Here is a 17,289-nt window from a genome sequence, read left to right as displayed (position 1 = left end):
AGCACCACTGAGACTTTGACACACACACGCAGATCATGAGCTTTTAACGAGGAAGTGGAAGACTGCACTGACAGGTGTTGGTTTAGTAGTGCTAGACAATATATACAACCCAAACCTAACACCTAAATGGTGTCTAGCTCCATTTTTCAACTCTGTCATTACCCTATGGTAGAACACTCAATATATGATGTACCTCTTTGCATCTTGTGTTAAAGGCAGATTCCAACTTTCTCCTGGTTTCTGAAATGCAGCACTTCTTCATAACAGGAAAATAGTGGGGATATTTTAAAGTAATTTTATACTTGTCTTCTGCAGTCTTCTCTAAATTCTTAATAAAGTCATCGGGAAGGCCTTCTGTGGAACACAATTTAATAAGTGATGTTCACCAGAGTTAGCTACACCCCTCATTTTGTGAGATTACTGCATTTGTTTTGCTACAACCCAATTTGGTATCAGGAGTCTCCACAGAAAAACAACTCTTCTTTTTACAACTATTTGCCAATACTTTTTCAAATCAAAACCAAGCAAAATGAAAATTGGTGATGTTTTACTTGTGAGCAAAAGAGAAAGAAAATGTAGGGCTAGTAAAATTGATTATGACTATTAAAATATCTTCTCCAGTGCTGTTAAAGAGCATTTTGTACCATGCCCTCCAGATAATGAATCCCCAAATCCCTTATCACAGGAAATCTTTATACCAGCATTTAAATGATTGAAGTAGCTTAACTATCTTGTAAGACAGAGAAGTCTTTCAGATAATTATAACGAACAAAATGCACACCGTGTTGCCTGATGGCAGAGAGCAGACARAGAGAGGCAGAGAAAAGATAAGTTATGAAAAAAGTAGGCCAGATGCTCTAAATTTATGCAAGGCAAACAGTCCGGGAAGCAGCAGTCTATGAAGAAAACTCTACAAAGGGTAATTCTAAACTAACTTTGGAGAAGGATTGACAAGGAAATGGAGAAGATTGGAATGCAGCCAGGATTCCATTTCATCTAACCATCACCAAGTGGGCCAAAAAAGATTACTCAATAAAACTGGAGAGCTGAAGAAATGAAAAAAGCTAGTGAACTACTCACCAAGTTCTTGCTTAGAAAATACAAGAAATGTATTTTCTTCATTCAGGTTTTTGTTAAAATCTATGCACAGCTCACTCAAWTTTTTCTTCATTGTCTTTATTTCCTAAATCAAATATAAACTGAAACTTAGTCAAAAAACAAACTTTGAATGCTTGGCAATTACTAACCTACATTTGAATAGCATTTCATTTTTTCCAGCAAGGTACTATCAGGCTCATTTTTACCTTTTTGTTTTCTTGATGTTCTGAGCAATCTTGTTGCCAATGAATCCTGGGTGGGGCTATCATTCCAATAACATTTCAAAATGTTTCAAAAAATTCAACTCAGAGGGTACCGACAAYGCAATGAACTTTTCAGAATAGCATTATGTGCCTTCATTTAGTTATTTTCTCATATTTGAAAAGTCTAATTTTAAATATAAAAATACCAACTAAAATCAAAGGGAATCAAGGGAATAAAAAGCATGCAACCAGTTGAAAAACACTTCTTTKCGATTGTGGAGGTAAAATTACAGGAAGAGAATAGAGCCACAGCATAGAAGAGCATTCCAAAACCTTTTCTAAATCCTTTCACTTCTCTGAAGCATTTTCTCATGTATCTTCAGCATGTCTTTGCCCCTTACTGCCAGTTCACATAAACAGTATTTACCAGTAACAACACACAAAGATGAATCTGGCATAGGTTATTATTAGTCAAGATTTTACATAAATGTAATTCAACTATTGTCTTCTTACAGAGTATTTAAAAGTTCTCCTAGAAGAATCAGTTGCCTTTATGGAACGTAAATACATAAAAGACAACGGTCCCACTAGCTGAAGAATGTACATGATGAATGATTATTTTCAGCAAAGGGAAATTTATTCAAGAGTCATAAACCTAGAGTGTTACAAAACAGGTCAGAATTTAAGGAGAATTATTCCAGCATCTCAAATGCTGAAAACTTTATTTCATGATTTTCAGGAGTGACAAGGGCTTTTAGATGCTTGGGCAAACCCTCTCTTCACGGGGCCAAGCTTCTCAGTGCTGCCTGAGCTCCCTTGAAGCTACCTCAAGTTTGYTATTCAAAATCAGTAGCATCTTTGAAAATCTTTACTTATTTTACAACGTTGGCTAATATTTGAAATTAAAATAGCTGTGTCTTTATAACAATTACAACACATACACTTTGAAGCTTGAACTCACAGTTAATATTTTTGCAAGACCTCTTGATTAAGAATCCAAGAGGCTCTTGATTAAGAGGCCTAGGCCTCTTGGCTAGGAATCCAAGGAATCCAGTAATTTAGGCTTCCTCTCTGATCAGCAAATATAGCAAACTTCTTCCAGATAGTCTTCCAGATTAAAAGAAACCTAAGAGAGGCGATACCTTCTCTAACCACTGAGTACTGTCGGAAACTAATTTAAAAAACTGTAAATGATTGAAGTTTAAAGAATGGATCTGGGGATAACAACAGACAGTTAAGATTAGAGCAGTAATTAAGAAAGCTCCAAAAGGACTAAGCTCAAATATATGCTTAATAGTTCAGTTACACAACCATAATTTCATCCCTTGAACAATTTTTTTCACTTTGCTTTACAATCTAAGAACGCTTACTTACATTCTGCACTTCTTTAGGAAGATGGAGTCCATTCCTTTTTCCTACTTGAACTGATTTCTCCAGATATCGTTTTGTTTCAGGCTTTAAATTTTTGAGATTGCAGGTTTGCTGAAATGACATTAGATGATAATGAGAATTCTTTTCACAGCAYGTTGTGAGAAACATACCTACCAAAAGAAGGGTCTGAACAGACCTGTTCTTTAGAATAGCATTATAGAAATACTGCAGCATCCTGGATTTTAGTGTTTTTAAAAAACAGTTACCCTATAATAGTATTCTTTCACTGATATAAAAAAGTTTTAAAGTCATTTTCTTTTACTAAGTATCACAGCCAGAAATAAGAACAGAAGCATTTACATGTTGTCATAATGACAAGTCCTTTATGTTTGCAGTACTATGCACTTAAGTAGTGCACTTAAGTAGTGCACTTGCAGAAGTAAGCGCTGTAAGGATACTTTCAGTAAGCCTGAAACAGTGTATCAGATAGGATAAAGTTGAAGCATGTAAAATTTCCTTTTTCAGAACAAAACAGTGACAACAAATAATCAGTATTTCTAAGGCTGGTTGTGCCATTATGAAGATTCTTGAATGATCATTTGCTAAAGTAACTGACATTAAAAGACAAGATACTGTTTGGAACAGATCACTGAAACAATCCTATGAGAGTCTAGCTTACAAAGACAGATCCATTCAAACCGACTAGACCATAATAATTTAATTCAGAAACTTATCTTTTTTTCTTAAATTGAAAATAATGCTCTAAACATTTAAAATTCCTTTTCCATCATTATAAAGTGAATATTTTAAAAAGGCATAAGTTATAGTACTTGTTAAAAATGGCATATYTTATTAAAGTTCACCTTAAAGGTTGTAAGACATTGGAATCAGCTCAGACTTGTCTTAACAACCCTCTCATCAGCTTACCTACCTACAATTAATTCTTGACTGGCATCTCTGAAAAGTAAGGATGTTGAAACATGCAAATTTTATGAAAGAGTTACACAACTGTCAACTAATGACCTGTCAGTGCAAACTAGCTCTCCCTTAAGCAGGAAGGATGAGCGACGAGAACCCAGTTGTATCCCAGGATAAAATAAATAATAATAATAACTCGGAAACAGGTATTTTCCCAACTCTGATTTAAAAAGAATTCACACACTAACAACATATGAACGATGTCTGCTCTGATCAGCACCCTCACTGGTGTGATAAAATCTCTTAGTGAAATGTATCGAAGGTTCTGAAAACAGAATGAATGCGATCACATAGATTTTCCATTATTTACAACAAAGTCTGATGTAATGTCCAGCCAAAGCAGACTCACCGTGAGTACAGAAGTACAATAACAACAACTAATGAAAAATTTATCCTATTTTTTTCTGAAAAACAGAAATAATTAGATATGTATTTAATACTAAAGTGGTTTCTTACCACCTCCCTTTTGATGAAAGCTGATACACCGCCATTCTGCAGGCTACGAGCCAAAAGTATCTACTGACAAGAAACAGGATAAGCTCAGTGGGACTGCAACTTCTGAAAAGCAAAGCTCAACATACAAATGACTAAACATATCACACAGGGACTGACCTGCTCTCTCAAAGCCTCAAGTGGTCAACTGGAATAGGCAGAAGGAAACTGCTCAGGTGCTAATACATTTTGGTAGAGACTGGGGAAAACCAGATACCCCCTATTTTAACAGTATTTCTGTGATCATAACCACTGGTATTGTCCTGTTTTTCAGTGGCAAGATCTCCTATTACTCTGAAGATATTATTTGGGAAATTCCCACAGGGTATAGGATAAAAAATTAGTGGAGATGAGTTTTTAGAAACATGGAAGAATTTGAATGAATTTAGCTTTCTTTTTGCTCTTCAAAGAAGATAGTCACAAGTCTTTACTCCTGCTCACCATGCAGTGAGGAAGGGCAGAACTAAGCATTAACACAATTGTGCACAACTCACTTGTGCACATACCAGCAGTCTACACATAAGTGGTTTTTTTTTTTTTTTAAGTCTAATTAAAAAAGTACTGACAACAATCACTTTGCTTTGTGATAAACCAACTTTTCTAAAGCATTAGGCAGAATATCTTAGTTTACTGATAATACCATAGTCAAATGATGAAGAGTACTTTTCCTTTTTAGTATTATCTGTTATCAGGTTATTTTTTCAGAAATTATTTTTTTAAAGTTGGATGATCAAACTTGTGTGTCACCACATAGCCAAAGTCAACGATGCATGAATAGTGTGGTTATATGGTGCACAGTTCACTATGGCTATAATTTTTTTGCAGCACTGGGCCTCTGCTGTTTCGCTCTCACAAAATGATGTAAAAAGATAGCTCCTTCCTTTTGGTAGGAACCCGTCTCCTCCCCAAGTCAGATCTCACATTTTCAACCCTCATTTGTGATAAATGCATAAGATAAGCCATACAGAACACTTCCCAACACAAAGAAATAATAGGAATGCTATTATCCCATTCCCTGTGACCCTCAGGCTTCCTGTTCTGCTTCTAGCAAAGAATACTCCTTGATATGCTGCAGCTCCATAAAGTTCCTGTGCTACCAAGCACTACATGTAGGATTATGAAGTAATGCTGTGATATTGAGTAAAACCGTATTTGATATTTGAAATAATTAGAATTTTGATGTATTGTTTTTTCACTAGACAACTCACAATTCCTTTTTCTTTTTTCTGGGCTAAGATCAGTATGATAGGAAAAGCATGACTTCACCATAATAGAGGTGAAAAATGTAGATATTGTCATTGCATTAATACTTTTATTGTGCTAACTGTACTGTAAGGCTCAGAAACAGAAAGGGTGAATAAAAATGTGAATAATCTGATCTCTAAAGAGACACTTCTTTTATTGAAGTAATAGTTAAGGACAGAGGATTGTGAAAAGCCTCRCTGAACTACTTACATCTTGGGGGGGATTCCCCCCATCCTCATTAGACAGATTTGAAAATGAATCCGTCACACTCCCAAAAATCTCCTAGGYCCGAAGCCACTAGAGACTTTAGGCAGAAGGAGGAATTCACAAATATTTGTAAGCCCTTATAGCCAGTGAACATTTGCTCCTTCTAGAGCTAAGAAAATGAAAGAGTTTTTTTCTAGAAGAAACGACAAGAAAACTAATTTTGTGTTCTTCATGCTCCTCTTGATTAATATGCATCTCTGCATACATTTAACAAGGCAGCAATATCAAGTAGCTTCTAGCCTTAACAGTAGCCCTTGGGAAGCTTATCTCCATCACGGACATGCCTAAGGCAAGGAGAGTCACACTCCAGAGGCCAGTCACGACTGCAAGGACAAGCGACCGCACAAACTCTCACAGGCAGAGGAATTAAGGGGCGCTGCAGCCATCTCGCGTCCCTTCAGGATGCTCCACGCCACTCACCGCCCCTTCGATGAGCAACAACTGCAACAGAAGCGCTAACTGCAAGTACACTACTGCACATGAAATTTTGGAACTTCACAAAAATTTTGAACGGTTATGGCTGATGATTTTRAATGCCATTTATATATGTTTCTGAACAACTATGCTACCCCATTCCATGAAGAAATCTTGAGATAGAATAAGAAAAGAAACCTATTTAGAATATCAGGAAGAAAAACCGCAGCAGCTGTTTACATCAGGCCACGTTTCCTGAGGGTGTGTGGGTGGAGAAGATCGGCAACATTCTTAAACATGCCTCTGCTAGCCAACATGTGCAGATGTTAGCAGTAATGAAATCTAAAATGATAGTTTCACTACCAAATYCACCTTTATTCAAAATTTCAGATCCCAAAGTCAAAGTTTCCTGAAGAATAAGATCTGGAGTATATTCAATAACAAAACCTAAGTGGCATTTTTTCCCTCAGTGTATTAGGAAAATAAATAACACTCCCCCCCAACACTATTCCACATTTTTAAACTAAATACAAATATATCACACATTTTCCACCATGACCTATTTTTAAATAAAGCAAAATTCAAGAATCATAAACAGTTAATAGCTTTTATAGGTTTAGTCTTTGGATAAAGGGAGAAAAAACATTCCAGATGTCACTGAGAGCTAGGAGATTTAGTCATCATGCAGTGGATTAGTTCTATTATAAAAAAGCTCCRAGTGTGAGGAGCCTCATTCTCTTCATTGTATTTTAATCTGTACCTCTCTTTGTAATATCAAGACACTGAACTCATGTATCTCAACTCTTAYACCCTTGACAAAGCAGCTTAAAAAAAAGTTTTATTGTTCTGTTTAAAATGATTTCAACAGAATGTTTCTGTTTGTGGAAGAGTTTTTTTCATCTGCTCCTGGCACCTGACTTTTCAGCTAGGAGTTTCTAACAGGAGAAGATGAATTAGGCAAAAATTTTGTATTGTGATCTGGAAAGAGCAGGACTCGCTCAGTCTTGCACCGCTGGCAATTTCATATCTACCCTCCTATAGCAAAAACTGTTACTACTTTCTTAGCTATTACGAAGCTGATGAGTGCTCAGACCTCAGTGCAGGTCCTATCTCTGGAAAGCTAAGACTAAAATATGCCTGTATGCTACAGTCAAGCCAAAACAAAAGATACCTAAAAAAATGAAATGAAGACTTAAGTAACARTTGCAATTGTTATAAATGACAGATATTGCTGCAAAGGAAAATGAAGTAGGAAAACATCAAATAAAAATATAAAACATCAATAGAAAGTAATACTGCTGAATAGTAGCAATTGTTTTTCACTAATAGAACTACTTTCACTACTAGTACTATTAGAAATTCCTGTAAGTAAAAAAAAAAGATAGATACACAGATATTATAGACTAGTCCTAAATGTACCTGTGTACATTATATGGGGTCGGGGGGATATAATCACAGCAAGTAATAAATGCATATCAAAATTCAATTAATAGCAACAGATTAGAGAGAAAAAAAAACCTCCAACATAAGGCACTATCCGTCAACACACATCAGAAGGTCCTCAAAAGGAAACCATGAACACCTACGCGTATATGTAAACACCAATATTCAGTTAGAGGAAAACACTTGCAAATGCACCTAGAAAASATAGCAATAAAAGACAATAGAAGGGAGTTAAATACAATGTTGCAAATACAACACTGGTTCCAGTCAACACTGCAAGAAGCACAATGACTCCAAGAAATAGCGCTCCAATGTATTACTAGCACCGCAAGAAGTTTGAAAGTAGGTGAGATGGAAGAGAAGATTCACATTTGGAGCACGGACAAATGCAAGCTCTTCACATGTTCATGTTAAATAGTTTCCTAGCATTATTTTTAAATTATCTTTCTGAAAAATGATAATTAAATGTTACCAGATGCATTTGGGGGAAAAAAAACAAAAACAAAACAAAAAAATTCTTCCTGTTTAAGCAACAAAACAAACTGGACAGGAGAAGAATACAAAATCCGTGCAGGTGCTCAGTTAGAAGGGAAACAACAGAACAAAAATGCAAAGGGATAGGAACTTTTTCAATCAGTAAAAAATACTAAAACCAAATTGAAAGATATATTCTGAGGCTTAAGCAACACATAAGAATGAGTATACAATGTGGCTGTCTTATAAATAGCAGATCAGAACAGAAGACTGAAGGTCACTCCCAGTTGTATGTTATTAGCAATAACTTTTATAACTTAAAATTTAAATCCTCAACAACTTCAGAAATAAAGCACAACCTTGGATTCAAATTCAAAAGTAGCATGAGCCAATCTAAATAAAGATTGCCATATTGCCCCTTTCTTCCCTTCCCCACTTGGTGATGCTCTGGGCAAACCAGTTCAGGAAGCTTAGCCAACAGAAAACAATTCACTTTATTCTTCCTACTGGATTTCCTTCTGCTGGTCTAGCTTCCTGAACCAGCTCACTGGAAAATTAGACAAATGTCAAAGCTATTGCAAYGGAGAGAGAAGGAAACACGCCTAGAGATGGGAGGCAAACAGCAGAACACCAGGCTAGAATAGATTAAGTTTCTGAGGAACTGCAGTCCCAGCTTGGATAGCTGTGTCCCACTGGAAAGATCTGACTGCTACAGGAACAGGTAAAGCAAATACAGTGATGGGGGTTTTGAAAAAAGCATAGTGCATACTAACTTTAAATATTTTTTTCACTTTTTTTCAATTTCAGAATTTTATCTACACTTCCACAAGTTATGTACAGTGATGTCATTGTGATTTACCTGCAAATAAACAATCTTCTGAAATACATCTTCTCTCATGCTCATCTCCACATCAAAATTAGAAAGCTTTTTATCAGCTTCTGTGCTTGCTAAGCGCACCTCTTTGTCTGGTGAGACATGCTGTGGAAAATCCAACATGCTTCTTTCCACTGTTTAAATAAAAAAGCAGTGACACTTTAAGGATAAGGAACTTGTACTTACAAATGAACTGTTCCAGTAATYTCCTCTTTCCAATATCAGTAGAAACCATAAGAAACAAGTACCTAGAGCAACCTGAAGCTTCATATCAGGCCTGAAGGTAATGAAGTGATTATAGTTAAAGTAAAAATGAATGGGTAAAGGGATAAAACTGCATAGCACCGTAACAAACTAATATTTTACTGAAGTCATCCATTACCAAAGTCTAATTGTCTCATCCTTGCAATATTTCCGTAAGTCAACTGAAATGTATATAAACGTGATCTATGATTTTTGAAAGATGAACCATTTGTAAACAAGAAGACCAATACTGTTTCATAGATGGCACAGACACGTCCCTTTCAGTATTTTAACTGAAAAGATCTGAATCTTTCAAAACATGCCTATCTGTCCTGAGATCATTTTTATATTGGCATGACAGAACAGTGTCCAAGCCCCTCTCTTTCCTTATTTACTTAAGAGGAAACAATAAAGCAACCGCAAAGGATACTATCTATGTATTTTGAACTTCTTAAAGTCAGAAGCTGAATAAGACTATTGTTTTTAAGTGTACTTTTGAAATTAGATGAATTCTTATTTTGCAAAAATATATTGCATCTTTATGACACTGAATACAGGTGCTAAAATAAAAATGAAATGCCATGGTAAGCTGAATTAACTTCTTATTTCTATCCAATTATAATTTAACTTTTTCCCCTCAAAAAAAAAAAAAAAGAGAGAGAGTAACAATAATCCTAGGAATGAAGTTGTAAAGCACTATAATTTTAAGTAACCTATGTTTTTTTWAAAAGAAAAACACACACACACTGTGATCATCTCAGATACTCCCTTTAGAAACCTATGGAATGCAAGCATCGGCATACAGTTCTTGAAGCTCACAGGAAACTTCTCTTTTTTTCCTCCTATCATCAAGCCAAGATGGTTCAAAATGATGAAATGAGTTTTGGCAGCTTTCAAGTGAAAGGTAAGGTCTGTTGTCATTTGTGTCTTTCCTGATAATGAGTTCAAGTTACTGGGACAGCACTCTCACTTTCATGTGCATATGAGAGGGCCACACAGGACTTAAATTCGAGGGTCTAATGGAAGTATACTGTTGTGGTAATATGTCCTTATCATACACTACAGGGTGTTTCAGAGTTAAGTAATGCTAATTTCACATACAGCTTTGAAGATTAGCATTAAAAGATTAGGTATGACCTACCCGTGCAATGGCATGTAAAAAGAAAGCACACTTGGAAGATGTAATCTTGATGGTTATACTGAGAAGCTGATGGCCACTATTTTCTGAATCAGAGATTTGCTTTTTAATTTAAAGCAGATTTTTTTTTTTTTTTTTTTACTTTGGTGAAAAAGCTTGCAAATAATAGTACCAAATACACTGGTACAATTAAAACCGAATCTGAGAGGACTAGATAAAGATTATTCAGTCTTCTGCCAGCAAAAACTCCAGTCAATTCACTAGATATGTCTGAACTGTAATTCTAAGGAGTGTAAATGCTACAGACTAATATTACTATACAGTCATTTATGCTGCAGGCTGCTCTTTTTTACAAGGTGAAGACTCAGTGCTTGAAGCCAAGGTACCTGCTTTCAGCACTTCCGTTGCCACTGTGAATTTTGGAAAGGGTAAGAGAACCTGACATTCTGTTAGAGTCACTATTTTTGGGGGAGTCATACAGTATGACTTTTTTCTTTTTTTTCCCTTCCCCAAACAAAGGCACTACAATCACATTTTACGTTTCTATTTCACCTGACTGATAAAAGTTAACTGAATGACTTGTGTTGGGCCATTAAACTCCATTTACATGCTGGCATGTCCTAATAACTCATAAGAGCAATTCAGACAGGAGTATCTTTCCCTAGTTTCTTCAAGTACTTGCAAGCAATAATATAATAGTGAGTAGGTGAAGAATTCTTTTTAAAAAAAGAGCATACAAAAATTCCTCCATATTCATCCATGACCTTTTCTCTATTAAGAATTTACCAAACTTGTCATTATTCAATTTGACTTGCTCCTCTCAGTCAGATTTCTGCAGTGTCTGAAGAAATGTACTTAGAGTTGAAGGTATTATACGTAACACAGACACTGTACATGCACACTGTACAGGCAGCTGCACATTGTCCCCTAGTGGTTGTACACAGTTGGAAAAGAAAATACAACTCTGCAGAGCTTCAAATGCAAAAAGAAAACAGTGCCCAGTGTAGTTCTCTGGATGCGTCAAAAAGATCAATGCAACAGTTTTACTAATCCTAAATTTTGTCTCTACAGTAACATAGCAGAATTTCGCATACAATCAAATTACATACTGGTGAGATGCCCAGAAAAATGACAATGACTGATGGCCCTTATGAGACCTCTACATATTCTACACAAGCAGTTCGGATCAGAATCATAAGTGATAATAATCATTCCTCAACCTTTTTTCATCAGTGGACAAAATGTGCTAAGTAAAGAATCACAAAAAAAAAGTACACTAACCTGCATATTCCACTTCTATATCTGCCAAAGCCTGTACAGTGTTCTCATGTGTTACTTCTTCAGTATTAAGCATCCCAACRCTGTCATATACATGCTTTGTCTTCCTGATCAGTTCTTCTGTTCTTGTTCTAATTTGCTCTGGGGACAGGTCCCATCTCAAAAGGTTTCGGTTTGATGTGATATAGGAAGAGGCTTTGAGCTGGCCAGTAATTTCTGCTCCCAACGTCATCCTCAAGACAAGCCGTGGCCCAACAGCCCTGAAAGTGTTAAAATGATTTTTGCATACTGAGATTGTAGTTCAAAAGGTAGTTTATAATAAATTAGAAACAGGCAACAGGCTTAATAATTAAAGAATATTTTTAGAAGCAAGATGAAAGTTCTTTTTAGAGCCACCATTTGTCCAGCAGGACCATAAGCAGCTTTTACCCTTATCAAATAAATCTCATTTTAAAATAAATCAGAGGTCTGTTTTCTACCTATTCTATTCAGAGGAAAACCAACTATCATCTAATATATTTGCAGACAAATATAAAACCTTTGGTATTGATGAAAACAGACAGATTTGAGTTGCTATTCWGTCTTCTAAGCAAATCATAACAACTACTGAATAAATTACTAAATAATTACTGAAACTACAAAAACAGAGAGTATTTTGCATTTTTGAAATAAAGACCAAAATCCACACAGTAATTTGTAGATTATAAAGACCAAGAACTGCAAACAATATACGCACAAGAAAAAAATGCAGTTTGCTAGTGTTCACTGAAACAAATAATTTTACATTTGTACTGAATGTTTGCTGCATAATGGACCATGGGAAGAAAACCTAAATTGTTACTCCCTTGAAAATTTACTCCTTTAACTATTGAAGATTTTATACAGATAGTTTCACTCTATTGCCAGAAAAGGGGAAAAAAAGGTTACTGTAATTTATGTACTAATAATCCTGGTTATTTAACTCATCTATATTTCAGCTTTAGTTAGACGGAAGGTTGTACATACATCGGTTGTCTTAGTTCTGTTGCTGTGCGAGCAAAGGCTGCCCCTTCACTAATCTTTAATGATAAAAACAAAACAAAACAAAACCCCACTGAAATTCAGCTGTTTTTCAAGTGCTTTAAGAAAGGAGGAAAACTCAATATTAAGAAAAACATACCTGATTTTCTTTCAACTCACTGAAATACCAGAAGAAAGAAAGTGTTAGGATATTTCACCAACTTTCCTCTGCTCACATTTTTCCCCAGGATTTCATATCTTTCTCTTCATACAGTGTATTTCAGTTACTTATTCTGCCTTATCTTACCATTTCTCTGATACACTATCCTGTCCTTTCTTTTCCAGTCTTCTCCAGCCTTTTCCCACTCCTTACCCTGTTTTTTCTTCCCCATTCATTTTGGGGAGATCATCCACGCAAGAGGTCACGCTTTTCAACCACTACGCAGTTTCTCTCCATCCCTACCATCATCCCTTCAAAGTCTCCACAGCTGAGCTGACACAAGACCCTTCTCCCTGCTATATTATCTGGAAAGCTATGGTCTACTTACACAAAGATTCCAGAGTGGAATGGGTACTGAAACATGCAGAGATGAGACTACCTATAACTTACCAGTCCTTTTCCCCAAACCTTGTTTTTCTATGAACAGAGTGATTTGCCTTTTCTCCTGCCACCTCCAGTCCAGACTAGCTCTTCTTTGTTCATCTTTTCTCCCTTCGTATACTTGCTCTGTTGCCTTTCTCCCTTCCATAACCCTTCTCCTCTCCATCTTAATCTGTTTTCAGCATCAAAAGAGTCTCCAGAATAATGCAGAATCACACCTACATTCATCCCCAGCAGCATCAAAAGATGGCTAACTCCTTCCCTAAGCAGGATCAAGTTTCATCGGTTTAATTTGTTGCTATTTTCAATTCCATTAATGAGACACTCCTAAGCTTCTTGTTATACCCAACTGGTAAATTGTATTCCAAATTTGCATACCCTATTTGAACACAGTTATCATTTCTCCATCTATGATGGAAGAGATGGTTGCATACTGTGTACAAACCTCTGGATTTGCATATATAAAATATGCATAATAAAAGAAACTAGTCCTGAAGCTCTGGAGGCTGAAAAGATACAGGACTTGGAAAAAAAGATTATATTTTGGAGAAATGAACCCCAAATCAAAGGCAGGAAGATAACGGTTTTGGAAGTAGTGGCATCCCCACCAGCCTATCTGCTCGGACAAACCTCAACTTAGTTGTATGAAGGAGAAGGATCTAGACTCAGGCAGCTGATTTAAGTAGGGCCAACAGAAACCCACGTAGTCAAAATGTCCATCTGGAGAACACCATAATACCTCAGTTATACGTAAAATAGTAGGTGATAGAAAACAATTGTACAATGATTAAAAGAGAGCTTGCATTTGAGGAGTAAAACTGCTTGATAGTGTTTAGAATCATAGAAGGGTCAACTCACAGTTTCAGAAGAGCAACAGGGAGATTTTAAACCTTTAAGTTACCAAGAACAACTCAGGCAGAGATTTACTATCTGCCTCCCCATTTCAGCTGTATAAGTTTAAAGAACGGCATGTGTTGGTATGGTGAAGCATGGTAACTTAAGATCTTCAATTATAGCTAAAAATATGTAAGACTATACACAGAGAGCTCACTATTAAGAGAGATATTTACTTAACATTAACAAAAATAGGTAATTAACATTATTTAACATCAGCCATTTAGCTGTGTAAGTTTTATTGTAAAATCAGTCTGGTATGTGCATAAATGCTTAGATAGGTTTTCGCATACAATGCAGGAGACATACATAAAAGGACAGGCAATTTTGGCCTAAAGGAAAAACAGCAAGAGTAAAATGCCAGCAATCTGAAAAGGGCTGCATGCAGAGCTGCTGTTTAAAGGCAAGACTTTTTGTTACAAGTCTCCTCTTCTATATGAGAAATTTTTTAGAAATAGCCTTGTCAAGATTATATAAGACATAAATGAAAGTCAACATTCCTACTTACATTTAATTATGAGGATTCTTTTTCCTTGTTACCAGTTTTTTCAAATCTTCCTATACCAGTCTAGACAAGATGTTTACTTTTCCCCTCTACAGGCAAACAGAAACATAAACGACCAGCAATTTGCAAGCTTTGAAAATGAAGCCTGAATAAAGAAAATTCCTCCCACCTCTCTTCCATCTCTTCCTGATACCAACTGAGATCTGAGACTAATGTCTTAGTAGCTTCCCCACTGGACTACAGAAACTTTGAATCTCATTTAGAAGTTTACGAGAAACAAAGCTGCTTTCACGAAAACAAAAGGATATATAAAAGTATGAGCATTCAGAGAATGCCTCTGTTTCCCATTCCAAAAACCACTGATTAGTACCCTGAATCAACAAATTCGTTAAAGGACAGGACTTCATTAAGTCATGAGCTGCTTCCCCCTGGGCTGTGCTATGTCTAGTCTTCCACATGTTGTTAACACAGCCTGGTACAACCTGAAGCCAAACCTCCTCGAGACTAGGTTCCAGACCTCAGATAATATCCAAAAGAGTGCCAAATCGTGCCAAATTAAGGTGAAAATAAAAGATTTCTCTCTGTCAAGGTTTCACATATAAATGAAGCAGAAGCAAAGGAAAACAAGAACCTGGAAAAAAAATAAAGGCTGACAACTATGCTACAGTGCAGTATATGAAGCACATATTCTTTTTTAAAGGCAACCTTCCACTTTCTGCAATTCATTATCTTCACCTGATGCTAAGTGCTTTAGAAATGCAGGTACAGAGCACAGCTCTGTCACTGACCAACAGCATATCAAACACTAAAACAGTCACAGAACCTACTGTTTATATTAATTTCAGCCTGTCAAACAGGTCTAAAAAACAATTAAAGTTGGACTGATTTAAAGAACTTGAATGTAAGGTCCAGGTGGCTTTAGAGTATTGCTTTTAAGTACCAAAAAAGACTGTGCCACTGGATTTTATTAATATGCTGGCTAGCTGCATTGAGGAATATATATACAAATTTGATAGCTTCATAAATAATTGCCATAGCCAGTAAGTGGTTGTCTATATCTGTTAAGAGAGGAAAAATTGATACAGAACATAAACTGCCTCTTATTGAAATGCTGAGAGCCCGCCTCCTCCTCCTGAAACACGGAATCAGTCATTTTATACAGATTCATACAGGTTGTACCATCTGAGAAAGACCTGTTAGTCCTTCTAACTAACCAATTCACAGTGCAATCACCATCTTCAAATTGCTCTCACAAACTATGGCATAACATTGCAAGTAAAATAATCACCATATGCAGCTCCTTAAATAGCCATTTAAAGACACGCGGTCACATTGCTACCAGTCAATCAGATTATACTTTGTGCCAATGTAACAGCAGATTAATGAAAAACCAGAAGCAAGTAGAAATATATTCACAGATGAAGCCTCAACCATTTCTTTCATGGCTTAGTATTTCATATTCTTTGTCCATATGAAGCTGTAAACAAATAAATTCCCCAAACTACAAGTATCGTACTACAATAAAACTGATAATATGCCAATACATTTCTTTACCTGTAATACATTATACAGTAACTGTACACTGTAATAACACATTACCATAGTAAAACAGGCATCTGCTCATGGTTCATCCTCTAATATTGTGTTGGGACTAAGATCTTGTTCCTTGAGTTCCAAAAAAACACCAATACTTGTCACTACCACCGGAACTAAGAGAATCTCTTTATCTCTTTATAATAATCGTATCCTTCTGTATTTTCCTTATATTTAAGTTAAATATGAACCAAATAACTTACTCTGAGCAACTGCTTAGCTTTGATTATGTTTATGGCTATCTGGATTCACTGCAGACCTGAAAATGGGCTTCTGTGACCCATCTACTTTTTCCAATTACACTAGTTAGTCTAATGAAACATATTACCTCTGTTCACTAACTTTGTATTGTTTGTTCAGGAAAGAAAGCAACAAAGCCAAACAAAATTAATGAAGGAATATAAAGAAACAAGAAAAGAGAGCACAGCTGAAATAATATGACTGTGTCAAAACTGCTCTGGGACTATACTTGCGTTGTTATTAGAAAAATATTGTGGTGAATCATACACCGGGGGAATATACCCAGATATAAACTGGAAAAAAAAATCTATTAATAATAGTAGGAACCAGATACTTCTGAATGTAATAGTGATAGCATTCTTCACCAAACAGTAACTGAACCAAGAGAAGGTAATTACTATTTTAGACTCACTTTTGGTAAATGGCAGTGACATTACAGAAGAGCCAGACATTACMTTGGACCAAACAATCTGAAGTTTGTTCAGTTTAAATTAGAGAGAAGTATAAACAAATGTAGATCTGTAACTAAGGTTACATATATACTGCAGTCACCAAAATTAGGGTAAAATTGTCCCGTGTTGCCATAGGTAGGCTGCTGCTACTGCCTGAACTGACTAGTTCCCGCTGTTTCAGACACAACACTCAGATTTTTTTGCAGCACATAACTGTTGATATACCTAAAGAAGCCTGGATTAAGGTAAGTACCACATACAGCAGGAGGACTGGCTTACAGTACTCCTCTCCTGTCCCTCCCTCTGCTGCTCATTTCTGTCCCTGCCCACCGCTCCGCCAATGAGGACAGCACAGCTATCAGCAGGRCCACACTTCGAAAAGAGCCAGAGCAGTATTCAGGTGAAAAATGATCTGAACTGAAAAAAAGAGGAGGGGATGGGATTGCAGGTAATCAGTGGCAACATCTGTTTGATGTGTGGCTTCAAT

At 36.2% G+C, this 17,289-nt stretch overlaps 1 protein-coding gene across 1 annotated transcript in view; it reads right to left on the bottom strand.

The window, feature by feature from the left end:
• Positions 1–11,786, bottom strand: part of NLN (neurolysin) — a 31,115-nt gene extending 19,329 nt beyond the window's left edge. The window contains exons 1-5 of the mRNA XM_085322368.1: positions 11,522–11,786; positions 8,845–8,993; positions 2,676–2,783; positions 1,081–1,183; positions 194–354 (exon numbers count right to left, since the gene is read on the bottom strand). Coding sequence (XP_085178494.1) covers positions 194–354; positions 1,081–1,183; positions 2,676–2,783; positions 8,845–8,993; positions 11,522–11,750 — 750 coding nt within the window. The 5' untranslated portion in view covers positions 11,751–11,786. The remainder of the gene's footprint in view (positions 1–193; positions 355–1,080; positions 1,184–2,675; positions 2,784–8,844; positions 8,994–11,521) is intronic.
• Between the last annotated feature and the right edge of the window lie 5,503 nt (positions 11,787–17,289).

Source organism: Rhea americana, unplaced genomic scaffold (genome assembly GCF_003343005.1).
Source record: "Rhea americana isolate MKP2758 unplaced genomic scaffold, rheAme1 scaffold_77, whole genome shotgun sequence".
NCBI classification, from domain to species: Eukaryota; Metazoa; Chordata; class Aves; order Rheiformes; family Rheidae; genus Rhea; species Rhea americana.
This window is presented reverse-complemented; position numbering and strand designations above follow the sequence as displayed.